At 36.0% G+C, this 20,185-nt stretch overlaps 8 protein-coding genes and 1 non-coding gene across 9 annotated transcripts; 4 read left to right on the top strand and 5 right to left on the bottom strand.

Annotated features, from left to right (window-relative positions):
• Nucleotides 1-472: 472 nt before the first annotated feature.
• Nucleotides 473-2,323, bottom strand: TPD3 (protein phosphatase 2A structural subunit TPD3; the record flags this gene model as incomplete). The annotated part of the gene is made up of 1 exon (XM_003956856.1): nt 473-2,323. One exon carries the CDS (start codon nt 2,321-2,323, stop codon nt 473-475), a length of 1,851 nt encoding a protein of 616 aa, XP_003956905.1.
• Nucleotides 2,324-2,730: 407 nt separating this feature from the next.
• On the bottom strand, nt 2,731-3,894 carry PEX15 (Pex15p; the record flags this gene model as incomplete). Its single annotated transcript, XM_003956855.1, has 1 exon — nt 2,731-3,894. One exon carries the CDS (start codon nt 3,892-3,894, stop codon nt 2,731-2,733), a length of 1,164 nt encoding a protein of 387 aa, XP_003956904.1.
• A 267-nt stretch (nt 3,895-4,161) lies between these two features.
• KAFR0D01220 (serine/threonine-protein kinase) lies at nt 4,162-7,329 on the bottom strand (the record flags this gene model as incomplete). The annotated part of the gene is made up of 1 exon (XM_003956854.1): nt 4,162-7,329. The coding sequence occupies one exon, from the start codon at nt 7,327-7,329 to the stop codon at nt 4,162-4,164; it is 3,168 nt and encodes a 1,055-aa protein (XP_003956903.1).
• Nucleotides 7,330-8,998: 1,669 nt separating this feature from the next.
• On the top strand, nt 8,999-9,071 carry KAFR0Dtrna5K. The gene has a single exon. It is a non-coding gene; the product is annotated as a tRNA-Lys (tRNA).
• Nucleotides 9,072-9,669: 598 nt separating this feature from the next.
• Nucleotides 9,670-10,698, top strand: KAFR0D01210 (uncharacterized protein; the record flags this gene model as incomplete). The annotated part of the gene is made up of 2 exons (XM_003956853.1): nt 9,670-9,942; nt 10,006-10,698. 2 exons carry the CDS (start codon nt 9,670-9,672, stop codon nt 10,696-10,698), a joined length of 966 nt encoding a protein of 321 aa, XP_003956902.1.
• Nucleotides 10,699-10,730: 32 nt separating this feature from the next.
• On the bottom strand, nt 10,731-12,221 carry GSH2 (glutathione synthase; the record flags this gene model as incomplete). The annotated part of the gene is made up of 1 exon (XM_003956852.1): nt 10,731-12,221. One exon carries the CDS (start codon nt 12,219-12,221, stop codon nt 10,731-10,733), a length of 1,491 nt encoding a protein of 496 aa, XP_003956901.1.
• A 1,544-nt stretch (nt 12,222-13,765) lies between these two features.
• KAFR0D01190 (uncharacterized protein) lies at nt 13,766-16,027 on the top strand (the record flags this gene model as incomplete). Its single annotated transcript, XM_003956851.1, has 1 exon — nt 13,766-16,027. The coding sequence occupies one exon, from the start codon at nt 13,766-13,768 to the stop codon at nt 16,025-16,027; it is 2,262 nt and encodes a 753-aa protein (XP_003956900.1).
• A 117-nt stretch (nt 16,028-16,144) lies between these two features.
• Nucleotides 16,145-18,499, bottom strand: LDB19 (Ldb19p; the record flags this gene model as incomplete). The annotated part of the gene is made up of 1 exon (XM_003956850.1): nt 16,145-18,499. One exon carries the CDS (start codon nt 18,497-18,499, stop codon nt 16,145-16,147), a length of 2,355 nt encoding a protein of 784 aa, XP_003956899.1.
• Nucleotides 18,500-18,957: 458 nt separating this feature from the next.
• Nucleotides 18,958-19,875, top strand: MAK16 (ribosome biosynthesis protein MAK16; the record flags this gene model as incomplete). The annotated part of the gene is made up of 1 exon (XM_003956849.1): nt 18,958-19,875. The coding sequence occupies one exon, from the start codon at nt 18,958-18,960 to the stop codon at nt 19,873-19,875; it is 918 nt and encodes a 305-aa protein (XP_003956898.1).
• Nucleotides 19,876-20,185: the final 310 nt, after the last annotated feature.

Raw genomic sequence — 20,185 nt, 5'->3', positions numbered from 1 at the left:
GATGAGCATCGATTCACAACCATCACGAAGAAGTCTCTTGAAAAGTAAAGGGGGCGGAATACAAATGCTACTACCTTATATTAATAGACAATTACATATGGTGTAGGTAGTGCTAGCATTGAGCTTTTTTCCCCGTTGAAATTGGTCAAGAATAGATTATATAACTGGAGATAAGTCGTATGAACGATATTTGCATTAGGACCATGGGAGGAATAGTGTCCAAAGATGAGTGGAACTTATTTTGGTAGTTAGGACTAGATGTTGGAACAATTTTGGATTGGGGGAACTAGCCTGTTTCTTTGATACAAAACAGGTAATAGTAATTTTGTGAAGGTCAAATTTTTTTTGTTCTATTCACCGTGTAATCTCTTTAACTTATGTTACTTTACATAATTAAATTTGAATTAATAATATATATATATATATATATATTTAATCGTTTACTAACTTTTCTTTCCATTTTTCATCACGTTTAGGCACTTGCTAGTTCATTGCATTTTTTTATACTTTCACCGGCAAAATATTTGACGTCAAAATCATTATCACTGCATAACTTTTCTAATGAAGGCAAGATTGAGTCTTTAACTAATGCTTTGTTCGTATCCTTGTCTTCACCGCTTAATAAAGCTTCTACGATAATAGCATACGACTTGGCAACGTTGAATCTGATATTTGGTACTGCATCATCAGCTAAGTGCTTTACAAACGGTAGGATCTGTTCATTTACAGCATCGATAGAGACAACTGGTATCAAAGTAGTCAAGGCAGTAAGTAAAGTGAATCTATATATGAAGTTTTCAAGCAATTGTGAATCGAATTTCAACAATCTTGAAATAATTTCATCGCGACACCATTCCGAGCCAAATATCTTCGTTAATTTTTTCAAATTATTGACGGCTGCTTCTCTAATAGAGAAGACGGTATCCCATAACCATGAAAGACATAAATCTGACAACTGTTGATTGAAGAAGTCAACACCAAGGTGTTCGGCTAAAATAGGCATATATTCAATAATTGCCATTCTTACCCTCCAGTTAACGTCATTTGCTAGTTCTGTAATTGCTGGGAGCAAAGATTCCGATAATAAATCAATACCAATTGAATCATTGACAATTTTTAGGTTGGCAATAATATTCAAACGAACGTCCGGGAATTCGTCCTTTAGCATGTTTAATAAAATAGGTAATAAATGGTCTATAGCCTCTTCTTTAGTCATGACTTCAACTAATTCGGTTACTTTTAATGCTAATGATGCTCTAACAACTTCACTTTCGTCCATACTCAAATTTTGCACAGCAGGTATAATTTTTCCTAGTACAAAATCAGTTTCAGATAATGATGTCTTCAATATTTTAGCAAATCCAGGAAGCTGTTGTGCAACTGCCTTCCTTACATCACTCTCATTATCTTCACACAAGCTCAAAAAAGGTTCTACCAATGAATTTAGGCAGCTTGGTTCGCTAACAAATTGGCTGGCTAATTCGGTAAGCTTATCAGCGGCCATATAACGAACCCTCCAAGCTTCATCTGTTATCAATTTCACTGAGGAATCCAATAAATCCTTTGTATGGGCCGATCCATTTTTTGTATTGAAAAATTTTAATATAGAAATAAGACAATCAACAGCTAAGAATTTCACGGAATCCTGATTATCATTGATAATTTTTTGAAACATATTTGAAATGTAATCCCAATCATGGTTATTTGATAAATCAGGATTTTGGGTTAACAAATCAATTATAGGAGGAAGATTCTTGGCGGCAGCTCTTTTAACCATTGGTGTGTCATCAGAAACTAATTGTAAATATAAGGCAAGTAAGTTTTGTCTTAAAGTATCATCTCTAATTCTAACGATAACAGACTTGAAAAGACCGCATGCTGAAACTTTCGAGGAAAACCAATCTGCAGTAGAAAGGCGATCGATCATGGGAACAAAATCATTGAAAAGTTGATCTTGCGACAATTCATGCGCAATATTATTCAAAGAATCAATGGCTTTATCTCGAACAAGTGTTTCCTCGGTTGAAGCCAATATTTCCAATACCGGTAATATTAATGTGGCATATTTGGGACCCCCTACTAATGGAATAAATTTGCTTAATTCATCAGCTAAAACTGCGAACACTTCATCCTCATCATCCTGAGCAACTTCAATTAGAAATGGCATTAGCTCATTTCTAGTTCTTTCTGAACCAAGAGCAATAGCTATCGTATCCAGTTTCTTCATGGCATCAATTCTATTAGAAATGTCATCATGCTTCAATTCGTCCATTAGTAAAGCAAGTGGATAAATGTCTTTTGATTCTGTGGTTTCTGTGGACATCTTTTTTCTATTACTATTTTAAGGATATGTTTATGTTGTTTCGAGGATGCTTCTTACTTAAAACTTGTGGAGATTTCAAATTTTCCTATCTTTGTTTAAAACTATAGTAGTTCTCCTTCCAGAATAAAATTTGAACGTTTGACAACCTCAAATATGGACGTGCTCTGTATTTAAATGTCAAAATTATCTATAGACTAAGCTGATTTGTAGCTACTATACACATACATTTGAAATTTCAATTTTTCGCCTTTCATGATCAGGGGAAAAAAAGAGCGGTTGGGTAACGATGATGTACGTATGCAATGATACTTATTTACTTATTATAAAAGAGTCTAAATGAGATGGTAGATGGCCGACGAGACGTTTGCTAGTTGTGTAATGGATGCTGTATAGTGCTATTTCTGAACTTATACTGCGGTGAGTGTTTGTAATAACTGGAGGAGCTGAGGCAGCAACGATTTCAGTATTCTGGAGATGTATCTAATTATACCTTTTATTCTGCCAAATTTTCTGTTAATGAGGATTATTCCGAGTAGAAATGCTAATACGTATGTATGTTGTCTGTATTTTTTCAAGAAGTCGAGTACAGCTCGAATTTCTTGAAACTGTGGAAATTGTTGCAACAACTGGTGCAATTTAGCGTTCCAATGAGAAACTACATGTGTTAAAGTTGTATGTGATGATTCTTCAGTTTGGTTGCGATATGTTTCATTTTCCTCCTTTAGTCTTTTCAATTCTGCCTCTTCCATTGATTTTGACGGTAGACTTCTTAATTTTGTGGAATTTCTTCTCTTTTGAATCTTTTCATGGTAATGATTACTGTGACGATGATGATAATCTTTTCTAAGCTCTTGACATTCATCAAGCTTGTTCAGAATGTCCTGTTGCGCGTTTATTCCATGAATATCCATCTTTAATAATGAAGACGAAAGATTGGGTATTGAGTTGCAAAGGGCAAAATACAGGTCCTGTGTAGGTTTGTTTGACAATAAACCAATCTCGATTTGGAAAATATAAAGGGAAGTCATGTAATAAACAAAGTCATTGTCATTCAAAGAACTTCTAACGTTTTTATTAATTAGATTCTTTACAAAACTTTGCAGCTCAATAGACTTTTCTGTTTTCGTTGTACCATCTAAATGTAATGTCTTGCTGCAGCAGTGAAGAAATTTCATTAGCAATAGTGACGAAGAGGAGTCTTGTAGCGGCAAAAGGTCCATCATTTCACATTCAAATGTCTCACTTGCTATTATCTGCAATTCTGCTCCCAGCATCTTGAAGTCTTCGATGTTCTCGCAATTATTAACAAATAATTTGAAAACATCATAGTTGCTTGATAATAAGTCCTTCTCTAAATAACCGCACTCATGCATCTTATTGAGACTTTCTACAAAGGATGACTCGATAAAAAGTGCCTGACATTCTTGAAACTTCAATTGTGACACTATGGCATTTGCTTCATGGGTACCCTTGTTAAACATCTCATCGTTTAATAAGTCGCGCACCGAGGAACTAAGTTCCTTCTCATCATGGAGCTTAGTATTGTGAGATTTATGATTTGTATGAGCCATATAATTGTTGGTCTTGATCAATACCAATGAATTCAGCTAATTTTTTTTCCAAAGCCTGCCATTTCTTATCTGTAAAACAGTCATCTTGCTCTTGGGCGCATTGCAAACTATATATTTAAAAAAAAAATAAAAAAAAAAAACGAAAGAAATGCTTTTAATATTAAGTTACTTATTATACGTCATGAAAATAAGAGATATGCTAAGATATGCTATGGAAAACACGTTGGCGTATCCATATACAAAAGGATATTAATATAAAATTTAGACCTAAATTTGTAACCATTCGGAGTTCACAATTTCGTCTATAGAAGGTCTGTCATTAACGGATTTGGTTAAAATCCACCTGATTAGATCAATACAGTCTTGAGTAACATTACAAGTTCCATCGAACCTCAATTGCCCTTCTAAAATTTCATCTACGTTATAAAATGGGTTCTCTTTGTAAATTAATGTGTATAATAAAACACCGAGGGCCCAGATATCTTGTGGTTTTCCCTTATATGGATTTCCACCTAATATTTCGGGAGCAGCGTAGTCGATTGTACCAACAAAGACTTCAAACGGTCCAGTCTTGGTGTATGCAGCTGATCCGAAATCGATTAATTTAACAAAGCCATTTGAATCAACAATAACATTTTCATCTTTGATGTCTCTGTGCACTATACCTTGGTCGTGTAAGTATTTAATACCAGAAACAATTTGTTTGAAAATCAGTTTGGCTTCAAATTCTGTCATATTTGTCTTTAATTCGATTAAATCGAATAAATCAATTGAACCAGTTTCACCATGTGATTCTAATTCAATGTAATAATAGTCATCATCTTCAAAGAAATCCATTATTTGTGTAATGTTGTCATGTGGGTGAGCATTAAATTTGGACATTATATAAATTTCGGAAGGGATGGTACCAAATTCTCTGTCACGAACCCAAGTGTCAATGAGGATTCTTTCCTTGATAATGGCTTTAATGATAACTAAATGCTTTGTTTTCTTGTTCATACAAAGGTGAACATGACCATAGGCACCGTCACCTAATTTTTGTAAAACCACGAAGTCGGCCATTCTCTTCGTTCTACGCTCAATTCCGAATGGGTTTATACCATTTGGAAGTGTTGGAGGCTCAGGTTGTGATAATGGGTTACTAGTAATGCCGGCAATTAGTTTTTCGTCAACTTTGAAATTATCAGACGTTACAAATTTTGATTTATCAGATGTGTACAATTTTGTCAGTTCAACCTTGGCTTTAACTTTTGGATCAATTTCATCCGTATTAGGTTGTTGTGTAGCGGTCCTTTCTTCACAAATCGTATCTTCCGTTCTGGGAGTTGTAGAAGCATAATCTACTATTGATTTTATTGTTGATTGAGAAGTTGGCAGTGTGCTTGGGGTTATTGTAACCGTATCTAATAAATCTTGTAGTTCGTCAATCTTATCGGTAGAATCAATTTTTTGCATTTGAGAAGGAATTATTGAGTAGTCATTGAATAAAACGTCCCTTGAATGTGTTAACCATAAGGCTATAATATTCGTGTTTATTGTTCGAAGTTGAATATCTATTTTAATGGTAGCACCATCTTTGTGCAACACATCGATACCGGTGGATGTGTAAAATTCGTCAGGGTCGTTATTCATTTCAGATTGAATTTTCCTAAAATAATGCTCCGTTAATACGAGTCCAACTTGGCTTGTTGATTGCTTTTTGTTTTCATTAATAAACTTCAACATATCGATGAAATTTGGGATAATTGTCGTTATTGGTTCATTAATCAATTCCACAGAATGATAACCAAATAAATTTTTAGAAATAGATTTGTTGAAACTTATTAATTTGAAATTTGATGCATCTACAAGAAATAAGCCTGCTTGATAGGGCAAACTATGGATTTTTAACTTCAAATTATTGTCATTTAATATGGATGATGCAATCGCACATGGAATATTATAGTTTGAATAGTTTAACGTGAAATATCTGGTATTGTTGATTTGTCTTGAAATATTCGTTATGTCACTGGGATTGGAGTCTGTTATCAAACAGTTTAATGATTTACTTATGCATGCAATATCTAATTCTTTCTTTTCACCCTCTGATTCAAACTCGCCGTTTAGCGATAATAAATTTGAAACGTCTGTGACCTTATCAATCATCAAACTGTCCTCTTCGTTTAACTTTAATACAATGTCCATGAAATCACAGGGAACTTTTTCGAAGACACAAACAAGTAAATCATTCCTTTTCTTGATCCACAATGATGCCCATGAATGAAGACTATTGCCATTAATAATTGGTACAATTTCTCCAGCAAAAATAAGGTCGTTATTTTTGTTACCTTTGTCATATATTGAAGTTAATTTTGAAATTATAAAATCCCTTGAATCTGGATGAATTAAATCCAATAATGTTAAAATTTTCAATGTCTTCCTGCTGATGTTGAAATTCAAGCAAGTCAGATCATTGGCTGATTTGAAATGCCATGGATAATCTTGTGAACACGTAAAGATTGCCTTTTCTGGTGAATTTTTGGATGATGTGAAATTATTTATAATCCTATGAGGATTGATTTCATCTAGATTATTCTTGTTGTTGGTATTTAGCTGAACAAAAGGTTCAGCAAGACTGTTTAATAGAGATTTTTTCATTTGAAGATTTGATTCTGCATCTCTTACGTTTGTAAACAATTTGTTAATATTAACCAATGACAATTTATGTAAATCAGTGGCCTTTTGAGGTGAATTACTGTTATCATCATCCAAAGTTTGATTTAAAAAATCCAGTAGTTCCAGCAGATATGATATTTGCTCATTAATTAATTCAGCGGATGAGCTTTCCCGATCATTTAGGTAAAAACTAGCACGGGGTCTTTTGAATAAATCATCGTCCTCCTCCTCTAAATCACTTTGATCAATATCATGGTTTTCCGGAAGTAACATCAATGATATGGTTCTTTGTACTGGCTGAGGCCTTTTCAACATATTGGAACGAGAAATGATGGTACTATTACTGGAATTAGTGACAAATGCATTAATAGCAGCAGAATGGGTATTTAGCTGTAAATTTTGTTGTGTTTTAGTATGATTATTTGAAATTAATGGAGTATCAGTAAAATTTCTCTTGTGATTCACGTTACTATCGGAGCGACTTGCCGTTGATGCATGCTCGCCGTTTTTCCTTTTTTTAGGTATTCCTAACATGTCGGGATTATTGATTAGAACTTGTAATGACCTTTTTAAAATGTTGAGTCTTACTGTCAAAGAATTTGGAGATAAAGGATTATAAGTATAAGCGTGAGTGGATTCATTTGGTAATGATACTAATTCTGCATGATCATTGCTTGATATATTGACGCTCGAATTATTTCGTGATGTACTCACACTGTTAGAAACGCTATACGTTCTAATATTTACAGTGTCAGTATCTTTATTTACTTTCGATATCATAGTTATTACAATGAACCGGTAAAATGGAGAAGTCTTGCCAAGTCTTGCCCACTTAAGTTTGAAGTCGGGTCGAATGAGTTAGACTTAGAATTTATATAGGGTCAGTTACTTTAATCGAGGGAAAAGAAATGATGCTGGATCTGTCCCACTTGACAAAAGAAATGTGAGGTGCTTTAAAATTTTCGATGCGTGCAATGAAATTTTCCTGATATCAGAAAAAAGAAATAATTTTTCCGAAAGATAAACCGCGTTCTGTTTTTATGAGCCGTCGGCGGCCTGGAGAACGGAAAGAGAGTGAAAAAAGGCAGAAAGTGGCGGCAGCCGGTCTCTTTTTAATTAAGCGAATTTGGGAGGCTTATGGATTAGCCGCCAACACGTTAAAGCAAGCAATTGAATGTGTAGTTTGGGGGCACGTGAAGGTTAGCTATACTAACGTGAGCGGAGTATCATTAGGCAGGCTTATATATTGCTTTAGCTGCTAGGTTGGAGGGAGGTGCACAGACGTTAAGGCGAAAGCCTTTCCAAACACTTAATTTCTGGAAAAAGGAGGATGGACCTGGTACAACTCCTTAGTAAGATGTATGAAAGGTTTCTAATATAGACCTGAACGATTTCTCCCTGAAAACTGGGAGTAAGTTGGCTCTTCCTCTTCTGTGTTGAAAAATAGCGTTATGTCTTTTTTTAGAAAATCAGTCTGGCAAAATCGCGGTATGAAAATCATAAAATCTGAACAGGATAATATGCAATTCACTGCTCAAGGTTTTGGTGGAATTTTATACCAGCAAGGGTCTGTATATCTTCTATGGGTAAATCGCATGTATTCTTTTTTTTACTCTATATATATATATATTACGAGGTAAACAATTTGCAGATCTTAGCACAACAAGAATAGCCGTAAATGTTATATTTATGTAGAATACCAGGATCTAGAAAGAACGTGTCAACTTTTGTAAATTTTTGATAAGGTTGAATGTGTATACCATTTAGAACAGAACAAATGTTGTTAAGGTCAGTAGTATATCATCTGCCATTATATAATGCTTGCCGAACGCTGTTAGATGGTGTTATACTTTAATGAGTTGTAATGTATCGCTTTAGAATATACTACGACGATTTCTTCTATATATCAAGTATACGAGTAACTTCCACAAGATTATCTCCATAGAACTTGGCGTCTTGAGACATTAAAAGTTATTCACAGCTTTTCAGGAAATAAACTGGATGTAGAAGTGCAAAAGAGAATTGCTTCAGCCCATAAATATTTCTTGACTAGGCCATCTGCAGTCGCAGGCTTAGCTTCACGTTTGTCTTTGACACCCCAAATCTTGGACTTCCGGATATTGTGAGAAAGGTGTCTGTCTTCCGGTTACTAATAAAAAAAAGCAGGAATATAAATAGAACCTAATTCAAGTTAGTTTCTCTTGACATGTGAATTCGAATTGAATCAAAAAGAATTTTCTAGTACATTATATTTATTTAAAACTAATCAAAATGAAACCAGGCGCAATATAAGAGAGAAATTCGTATAATATGATTAGTAACTTTCGGAATTAAATGAGGAAAAGTCCATAAAAGACACTGCAAATGAATTGGAAATGGAGTGTCATATCAAAAAACTCTCGTATGTTGGTATGGTGATCTAATTTAAAAATTTTTATCAATAAAATAAGCCTTGTTGGCGCAATCGGTAGCGCGTGTGACTCTTAATCACAAGGTTAGGGGTTCGAGCCCCCTACAGGGCTTATATTTTTTTCCTTTTTGAAACTTCAGCCAAGTATAAGGAGCCACCCTGCTTTATACACAAAGCAAGACTAAGTATACCTGCTAGGTGTCATATGTTATGCTAAAAGACCCTCCTCAAAAGAAAACATTTGTAGAAGATAAAGTAATCGCGGTAGCAAACATATTTGGTGACTGGTAGCCTGTTTATATTTCTTACAATAAATTTCTTGTCATGATAATGCACAAGACATTAGGAATTGAGTCGTCTTATCACGTCCTTGGAGCATAGCCTCTTCTTTATCAAAGTTTTTTTGTTTTTGTTAATCAGACCCTCTATGAATTTTACTATTTCCGCAGAAGACGGTTAATCTTTAAGCTCGAATTTAATAACTAAACATTAAAAAACACAACATGCACTAATACACAGCTATAGTACGTAAACCATCAATTTAACTATATATTTGGATCTATGATAGCCATACTGGAATTTTGTATATGTATATTTTCTGTCGCTGTCGCTGTTGCAATCTTATTTTTAATGAACCACCAAGAAGAAAGTGACATAAAATAAAGTTGTGACCAAAATGTCGAGCTCTCCACTAAGAGAGGGAAAGCTCCATGGCGATTGAGATACTAAGCCACACAAAAGCTGCAGATGCTGGAGTAGGTCAGCAGCTGTCATGCGAGACTTTTAATTATCCTAGGATTCAACAGGGGCCCCAAGCCCATGAAAATAATATATTTCAGCAAACCATAACGTCAAACAAATTCTCAACTAAGCACCTTCTTCTTCTATTATTTCCAAATTATCCCAAGAAAATAACCTCAGTAAAACAAAATTTTCTCAAGGATTGCTTTATTTTCAATTCTGGGTACATATACCCTTTCGCTGTATGTAAGCTTTTATTAGTGTTCATGAGGAATTCCACCACCGTAATACTAACAGCTCTATAGGGAATATTCGTAATGCTTGTAAATCCAATATTTTGGCAACATATTGTTGTATTCCTATTTTGTCAAGTTATAACTCTATTTATAGTTGGTAATATACTTTATTTTATTTCAATGCCAATCGTACTCCCAATTTACTTAATTTTATTTGGGCCAATTGGAATAATTTTAGCCTACTTACATTGGGGAATACAGACCATAATGATGACAAATTTTGTTATAAAACGTTTATTGCTCTCAACTATTCATGACCAAATTTTTAAGCTCACCATTCAATTGAAAGACAAGAATTACTCTGCCAACCCACAGAGACAGAGACAGAGGCCATCTAAGGATGCCAAAATATCATTGAACGACCTGCAATGGGTCGAATATTATATATCTTGGTTTTGTAAGTATGCGAGGAAATTTATGGTAAACTTTTTGCTCTCGTCAATATCGATAGTACCTGTTCTGGGTCCAATCCTGGTGAATCAGGCAGGTTCTTTGAATAGAACATCCGGTTACTTGAAATTTCATATTAATACGATTAAAAATTTCAATAAAGACCAAGCAGCTCTCTACAAATATGAAAACTTCAGTAAATTTCTAACATTTGGAATGACTGCTGGCATTTTAGAACTTCTACCCATTTTTTCGATATTGACAATGATAGGCAATACAATCGGTGCAGCATTACTCAGTTTAGATATATAAAAATTCATAATTTGCTTCTATATAAAGCTTGTTTATACTAAACACATACTATCTAGCGCGGCATGTCCAGCCATTACACCACCTTCATTGGAAGATACAATCTTCGATCTTAATAAAGAACCGGAAAATTCATTTGAGTGAATATTTTGGTTGTCAAATAATATACAACCGTAGATGCCAAGTTCGCTGATGATTGGTTCTTTTATTAATTCATTATCACGGACAATATAATTTTCAGTATTTTCCTTTGCATCAATCAATTCCATTAAAATATAGTCATTCCAATCTTCCTTTTTAATTTCGGACAAGTATTTTGGAATATCACTCTTGTATATATTGTGGTTACCACCTTCTCTTTGCGGCTTCAATACAAATTTTTCTGGAGTTTCCATTGCCAATTTTCTGCCTTGTTTCCCTAATTCAGATTCATCTAATGGATAAATTTTGACAAAGGTCTTCCTGAGTGATTTTCTAATTGATGCGTCATCAACAAATTTGGAAAGGATCTTATCATCAGTTAATAGTTGTTGAACTTTCTTGGCGCCAGATAATTGGATGCTCAAATCAGGTGCCTTGATTGCATAACTTGCTTCAAGGAACTCTCTAGCTTTCCAGTGTGACTCATTGTGGTAGTCAGTTTCAGTGTAACCAGTTCTGTAATAGACTAAACCTATTTCCTTACCACTACCCTTTAAGATTAATCTCTTGTTACCATCTTTTGAATATTCAAGCTTTGTAGCCACTTCATCGAAAGTTAGCCTGATACATTGAATACCATATAATCTTAAAAGATTGAATTCAATTAATTTTTGATCGAAAATATTGACTTCGTTTGGTTCCACAATGAATGCAACTAAAGTGTTTTCCTTTTTCTTACTGTTTGCTGGATCAGGTTGGTACACAGCAAGAGCATTTGCAATACCTCTGGTTAAGAATACTGAAGATTCAGAGTTTGGAAGTTCTCTTACATCATAAAATGAGTCACTGTCATCCATGTAAGAACCAACTTGATTCAAGAAATTATGCATTTCTCCGGCTTTAGTACTCAAACCGCCAAAAGATACGGATATAGTATTAAATTCGACTTGTTTAATTTCTTTACTGTCCTTGGTGACAAGATAGTCGGATCTAAACACACCCAATTTGATGGCTTGCTTGGATTCAACTCTCTTATACATTTCATATAATTTTTTTGTGAAATTAGCGTCATTAATCTTGGAAATTTCATTACTTAACCAGTTTCCGTCATTTCTTGCGATGGAAGCATATAGTTTGTTATAGTGCTTTTGTAAGTCTTTAGCTTCATTATAAAGAGTACGAGGAATTGGGGTTGGATATAAAGTGACAGGAGCGACTCTTGAATCGTTAGATTTTGATCCAGTTGGTTGCATGACTAAACCATTGACTAATGCCCATTGATTTAATTGTGGAAGAACATTTTCTTTGATTTTAGACTCAGATACGTTAGGAAATGGTGGATGTTCAGCAATTTTGCTGTCTTCCCACATGGATTGCATGTTCATGATTGCGAATGAGGATGGTCTCTTATGTAATAGTTTCGACTACACTTCTCGCAAAGTGACATTCATTTATATAGTACTGAAAATTTTTTTGATATTCATCGATGCGATGGAATATGAAATTCACAGGTGAAAAATTTTACGTAACAAGAGTGAAGAAAATATGTGATCTGATTAGGATGTTAAGAAGTACCTTTCCCGTATTCACATAGAATACGTTAAGTTTAACATACATATCTGCTGTTACGAAGTTGTGAGCAGCAGATATTTCGTACGGGAAATATGTATAGACTTCTTGATTATTAATCTAGGAATGGGTAGTATCATAAAAAGACTATGGGAGAAAAAACCTTTTTACTTCTATATCTGAATAAAAGAACATTCCATTTCAAACTTGTGATATATCGACATACATTACAAATAAAGAGGACACTCTTCTAGATGTCTTGTATGATGCGTTTGCTTGACTTGCAATTTGTGCAAAGAAAGGGAAAGAGAGAAGCTCTTAAAAATTTGAAATATTTTCTCGCTTTAAAAGTTTCGGTGTCGCCGTCAGTTTTTTGCTTTCTGGAAAAGAGCCTAAGTTGTAAGAAGAGAGTACTTCTGTTAGGGTTGCTTTAAGAAACGGTGTGGTATTACAAGAATTGCTGCCAGAATGAGCGATAAAGAGTGCTGCGTAAGGTCTGAAATCTAGGGGGAGCACAGTCCTTTGAGGGCAGACCGTGCAGTTGAGAGATTTATGTTATTTGAAGAGCCGAAGTTCGGCGGCTAAAAAGATGGTAGGGTCGATTCGTGAAAGAAGGGCTCCTTTAACACGTTCCATCCAAGTTTATTAATGATAGTCTATTATAAATGTGCTCATATTCTGTTACTGTCGCGTGTATTGCTGCTCGTCGTTCGAGGAAAGGCTGTCAGACGTACGTCGCCTTGGTTATACCATACTAATGAAAAAGAAAAATGGATGTTGTACTCTTAATGACTACTCAAATATTAACTGAACGCTTTCCATACACTCTTTACATGTAATGTCCTCATAACCAGCTTCTTTCTCGACATCGATTGCCGTCTTACGCTTTCAACAGGCTCATCGCTTCCTTCAATAAGTCAGCGTACGCAGTATGGTGCACAATAGTGTGACAAATAATACTGTGTGCCTCTATTTGACTGTACAGGTCTACTTTCGGCATACTTAGTTGATCTCCTACCTTACAAAGTATGATCGTGGTCTGTCCACAAGGTCTGCATTGCCCGTTCGGGTAACAAATATCACCACCTGTAGGAAAGTGAAAAATCGCAGAAAAATAACACGTCAAAAGATTGAAACGGATTAATTAGACACGCTATACATTTAAGAAAAATCCATTGAAAACACCAATCTATCAACAGAACCTGGTATTTTATTCTGACACGAATAATTCACAATTGGGGAACAAACTAATCAACCAGCCCGTATAACTGTTGTTCTTCATCGCCAAACTTTGAAGTAAGAAACTATTTAAATAATTTTACATCATAAAGGTAAGTTCCCTTATTTTAAAGTTCTCAACATGTCTTCAACGGGATATGAAGCAACTCCTGCTGCAAAATTGAAGTCAAGAAAATCTGAGAAGATCAATGACACTTTGAATTCCTCTGATGAAATTCCAGAGGAAGAAGAGGAAGATTATACCAAATTAACTAAAAGCGATAAAAATGGCTTACTGAGATTCGAATCAATTGTAATGCCAATCATCTTTACAGCGTTAGCCTTGTTCGTTAGAATGTATAAAATTGGTATCAACGACCACGTTGTCTGGGATGAAGCACATTTCGGTAAATTCGGTTCTTACTATTTAAGACATGAATTTTATCACGATGTCCATCCTCCTTTGGGTAAAATGCTTGTGGGGCTCTCTGGTTACTTGGCAGGCTATAACGGATCTTGGGATTTCCCATCTGGAGAACCTTATCCAGACTACATTGATTATGTCAAGATGAGAATATTTAATGCTAGTTTCTCAGCCTTATGTGTTCCTATTGCCTACTTTACGGCAAAAGAAATCGGCTTCAGTTTACCTGTTGTTTGGTTATTCACCTCTTTAGTTCTTTTTGAAAATTCATTCACAACTTTAGGAAGATTTATCTTATTGGATTCTATGCTACTATTTTTCACTGTTTTATCCTTTTTTGCATTTGTCAAATTCCATAATCAAAGGTCACATCCATTTTCTCTAAGATGGTGGAAATGGTTGGCCATCACAGGTATTAGTTTAGGCTGTGCAATTTCTGTCAAGATGGTTGGTCTTTTCGTTATTACTCTTGTGGGAATTTACACCGTCATTGATCTATGGAGCTTTTTAGGAGACAAAAAAATGTCCTGGAAGACTTATATCAACCATTGGTTGGCAAGAATTGTTTGCTTGATAGTATTCCCATTCCTCGTCTTTCTTCTATGTTTCAAAATTCATTTCATCCTACTGTCACATTCCGGTACTGGTGATTCAAACATGCCTTCATTGTTCCAAGCTAGATTAATCGGCACTGAAGTTGGCCAGGGCCCAAGAGATATTGCTCTACGCTCTTCAATACTCTCTATAAAAAACCAAGCTCTTGGTGGCTCTCTTCTACATTCACACGTCCAAACTTTCCCTGAAGGCTCCAAGCAACAACAAGTTACTTGTTACGGTTACAGCGACTCTAATAATGATTGGTTCTTTGATTTACCAAGAGCCTTGACTGAAAAGGGTTACAGAAAAGAGGAAAATGATACCAACATAGAGTACATTGAAGCTGATGGTATCTATAGACTTGTCCATAAAAACACGGGTAGAAATCTACATACCCATCCAGTTCAAGCTCCTGTTACGAAATCCGAATGGGAAGTCTCTGCTTACGGTGATGCAAATATTGGTGACGCCCACGACGATTGGTTAATCGAAATTGTTGACCAAAGAGGTTCCGAAAATAAGACCAGGCTTCATCCATTGACTTCCTCCTTCAGAATCAAGAGTGTTCAATTAGGTTGTTACCTTGCCCAAACCGGGAACCACTTACCTGAATGGGGTTTCAGACAATCTGAAGTTGCATGCTTGAAAAACCCATTCAAGAGAGACAAGAGAACATGGTGGAATATTGAGACGCACGAAAATTCCTTGTTACCACCAAGACCTGATGATTTCGAATATCCAAAAACAAATTTTTTGAAGGATTTCATTCATTTGAATTTAGCGATGATGGCTACGAACAATGCGTTGATCCCAGATTCCGAAAAGTTTGATACTCTGGGCTCATCTGCTTGGGAATGGCCATCCTTACATGTTGGATTAAGAATGTGTGGATGGGGTGATGAAAATATCAAGTATTATTTATTAGGTACCCCTGCCTCTACCTGGGCTTCAACTATTGCTGTATTAGGTTGTATGGTGACCGTTGTTGTACTATTTTTAAGATGGAATAGGCAGATGATTAACTTCAAGTCAAACAAAGATTTGAATACTTTCATGATGGGTGCATTTTACCCATTACTTTGCTGGGGTTTACATTACATGCCTTTCGTTATCATGTCAAGAGTCACATACGTGCACCATTATTTACCGGCCTTATACTTTGCTTTAATCATCTTAGCTTATGCTTTTGATGCATTCTTGCAACTATGCAACATGAGGGCACCAATTAAATGGTTAATCTTCATTTCTTACTTCGCCGCTGTAGTCGCATGTTTCTACTACTTTTCTCCAATCTCTTTTGGTATGGTAGGCCCAATCTCTGACTACGAGTATCTGAATTGGTTAAGTTCCTGGACAATTGTTCGCGATGATAGAAAAGGTTAAAAAGCTCTATATACAGTTCTACTTTCCCTTTTTACGAATATATACAGTAATATAATGCGCTGTCGTTTTTTTTTGAAAATATGTTAAAATTACAAATTAAGTGCTTTATATGCTTTTTTATTGAGTGATTGTATCTCCATCTAACGCATGTGAGATATTTCTAACAACGGTTGTTGTATTGGATGGCGAAAGTCTTTGCCCACCAAATTGTGGGGTGCCTCGCAAACTTTTGAGGTGGTCTGAGCTTGGCGACTGGGAATCTGCCAGAGACATTCTTCTTTCCTTGGTACCTGCATCATGAGCATGTGCTAATGGTGGCACCGCTATGGTCATTACTTTTCTTAATTCCAGGATATCACTCTCATTAGATTTCATCCCATCGGATTCGCTTACAGTCTTGGAATTTGCATCTGTAGATTTCACTGCATAGACATAATCAGGTGGCGATTGCTCTTTGATGTCTTGGTACAGCGGTGGGACTTCGTCATCCCACGAAATCCCTAAACCTGATCTTTCTGCTACATTCAATCTAAATTGCATTCTTAATACTCTTGCGGCTCCTGTTGGCACACTAACAATCTTTGTACTTGAATTGTTGGGATCATTTTCCATATTATCAGTGGCCGTCCTTGAGGAAGTTAGAGCCCTCGCCTTTGGTGCAGTTCTATTGGCAAACATTGGCGATAATTCGGCTAATCTCTGATCGGCATTTGATTCTGGATTCGATTTATTGCTTGGAGGAGGATCAGCTTGACTAGATTTAACTTTGATAGGCTGCCCACTTGCATAATGCAGCGCTTCTTCAGCAACCACGATCTCAACAGCAAGAATGTGATTAACGTAAATACCGAGGTCCGGATCTTGAATATCAGCTGCAATATTTATCCTAGACTGCCTTCTTTTATCGATATCATTGTTCGACTTTGCTGTAGAAACAAACCTCACAGCATTCGAAACTCCTGAATTCAAAGACATACAGTCAATTTCCGTGACAAGTTCAATTTGACCCTTATCATGGAAATCTGTTTTCCAGCCACTTTTCATTTCACCCTCTGATATTATTCTGACTTCTTCAGTAAATAATGTACTATTATTATTTTTGAACTCCTGTTCCAAACGTTCTTCTCTTGCCTGCTGCTGTTGCCGCAACACCTCTTGTCTAAGGGCGTCATCGCTTGGATGAATAAAAGGAATAGTGGACTGGTCGGTTTCATCATCGTCATCATCCATATCTTGACTGGATTGAGGTCTTCTCGATGGGCTAGTGTTACTAGTAGCACTTGCAGGTTGAGAGGATGATTGGGCACCAGATTCCATATTTGATCCGTTTGAAGATCGATTGTTCGAGTTGTCATTGTTCCTCAATCGTTGCAAGGGCATATTCTCAGGGGAGCTAACTGCCACTCTGATTTGTGGGCCGACATCACCGTATCTTTTGATGTTATGACGAGGTTTCTTACCCCTCTCAATCTCTTTCTGCTTGACTTCATTCTCCAACTTTTGTAAATCTGCTTTATGAGCAGAACAAGCATTGCTTCTCACACGTGTTGTTTCTTCCAATCTCCAACTCAATTTACGCATTCTCCACCTTCTGTCGCCCAATGATACACCATCTAACTTCATTTCCAATGGAAAGGTTGATTTTGGGAATACAACACTTGGTAAGACAGCTGCAGCAGTTAGTTCAGTAGGTGGGAAAACCCTTAATGAATTTTTATCAGGTCCTTTATGTAAGCTCCTGGTTATTGGAACCGGCATGACTAGATTTACCAAATTATCTTTCCCAGAATTAAATGGATCCTTATATTTCACAGTGGCGAGTAATTCATATTTGATTTGAGTTTCTGCACTTAATCCAAGAGATGAAGTGGAAGGGATCGAACCAGGCACCAGATAAGAGAAAGGGTATGAATGATCACCAATGGGCTTTACTATTGAGGTTTCTTGGATCTTCCATTGCTTCATTTCCGTGATTTTCCTTTTACAATTTGCACATGATTGTATATGATGGTTTTCTGGTACAAAAGGTTTACTAAAATGAATTTTTTGTATGAATTTTAGAGAAACAGATTTTATTGTCAAATTCTTGTAAGAAGATCCTTTCTCCATAGCACTAGAAGAAGTTGACGCCATGTTTTGTTTCACTGAAGAGTTTGTAGCAGAGGAGAAACCAAAATAACTCGAAAGACTTGTTCCAATGGCATTTTTCTTCCTAGATTGCTCATTACCACTACTTAAGGTCGCTTTCAAAGAATTAGCACCAGATTTATTCGAGGAAACTTTCCTCCTCGTCTTTGCCGGGTTCTTTATCGTTAACGTCAACACACCCGATAAGATAGCACCTGGTGAATCGATAGCAGGCCCATACATGACACATGGAGGAGATTCTACGCTCAAAGATAAAGCGATGGGAGAGTCCATCCTTTGCCGTAAAGACAGGTCATCGTTATTATTGCCCGAATGGGTCCTCATACCGGGAGCAGATGTAGTAGGTGCAAGCTTTTTCAGTACCATTTATACACGGAAACGCTTCTGGTATGATGAGAATTTAAGGTAGTCCAGCCGTACCAGTGATACCTGTTCTTACAGAAACGAATGCTAGATGCTATGAAACTAGCTAAATTAATGTACAATAAACTGTCTTTCTCGGGTAAAACTATCCAGCAGTCTTACCGTTGCCGTACACTAGACTTATTAGTATATATAACTTCTAACTCTGTCTAAGCTGACTCACACACCTCTTTAAAGTCTAAATATTCAATTTTTCATACTTTCTGTATTTTTTTTGATGTGTGGATGTTACGAAAATTTTTCTTTTTTTTTTTTTTTTGATATGCTGAAAAATTTTTAGTGGATGAGATGAGCTTTAACTATATATGAAGCAAGAGTTTTAGTAAGGCAGAGGTGTGTGATTGAAATAGAATTGAGAGATGTCGACTGATGAGATCGTTTGGCAGGTTATAAATCAAAGTTTTTGTTCCCACAGAATCAAGTCCCCAAGTGGTCAAACTTTTTGCAGAGATCCATACAATGTTACTGGTCTGTGTACTAGACAATCCTGTCCTCTAGCAAATTCAAAGTATGCCACGGTGAGAAGTGACAAAGGTAGAATATATTTGTACATGAAGACCCCAGAAAGAGCACATACACCAGCGAAGCTATGGGAGAGAATTAAACTATCGAAAAACTATTCGAAGGCTCTAAAACAGATTGATGATCAGCTTTTACATTGGAATAATTTCTTCCGTCATAAATGTAAACAAAGGTTTACCAAATTGACACAGGTGGCCATTACGGAAAGACGTCTAGCTCTGAGAGAAGAGGAGAGACACTATGTCGGTGTTGCTCCAAAGGTCAAGAGAAGAGAAGAGAATAGAGAAAGAAAGGCTTTAGCTGCGGCTAAGATCGAAAAGGCCATCGAAAAGGAATTGTTAGATAGATTGAAGAGTGGTGCTTACGGTGATAAACCATTAAATGTGGATGAAAAGATTTGGAAGAAAGTCCTGGGTAAATTGGATGATGAAAATGAAGTTGAAGAAGAGGAAGACTGGGAAGAGGAGGAAGAAAGTGACGAAGGTGAAGTCGAGTACGTTGCTGATGATGGTGACAACGAGTATGTTAACGTTGAAGATCTAGAAAAATGGTTAGCTGATTCCGACAGAGATGATTACTCATCAGATGAAGAAAGTGACAGTGATAGTGATAGCAGTGACAGCGATGAAGAAGATGCCGAAAACTCCAAGAAACGTAAGAGATCTAAGACTGCAAAGGGTAAGCGTCCTAAGGTTGAGATTGAATTTGAAGAAGAACGTGAGTTACCACCATCACTACAAGAAACTGCTAATTAATAGCTTAAATTTTAACGGTTCCATCATCGTCTGCATGGATTTTTTGGGTCCTCATTGGTTCCTGAGGTGATTACACTTTTTTTGACTCAAGTTATCAACCTATGTATATAAAATAAATAATCACACTGGAGAGCTCCTTTTCCTCACAAAACTCTGTATACTAAATTATATTCAAGATTATCTCAAAGGATATCAAACAGCACAGTCATCACAGCACCTCCACTTCAGGTCTGAGTAAGATGTTTATAAATTCTTCAGTCATATCATTTTATATAGGTTGACATATAAAGGTCTTTTGCTTTTACTTAGT

This window comes from Kazachstania africana, chromosome 4, assembly GCF_000304475.1.
Source record: "Kazachstania africana CBS 2517 chromosome 4, complete genome".
In the NCBI taxonomy this organism is placed as follows: Eukaryota; Fungi; Ascomycota; class Saccharomycetes; order Saccharomycetales; family Saccharomycetaceae; genus Kazachstania; species Kazachstania africana.
The sequence above is the reverse complement of the archived record's forward strand: the minus strand, read 5'-3'. Positions and strand labels throughout refer to the sequence as shown.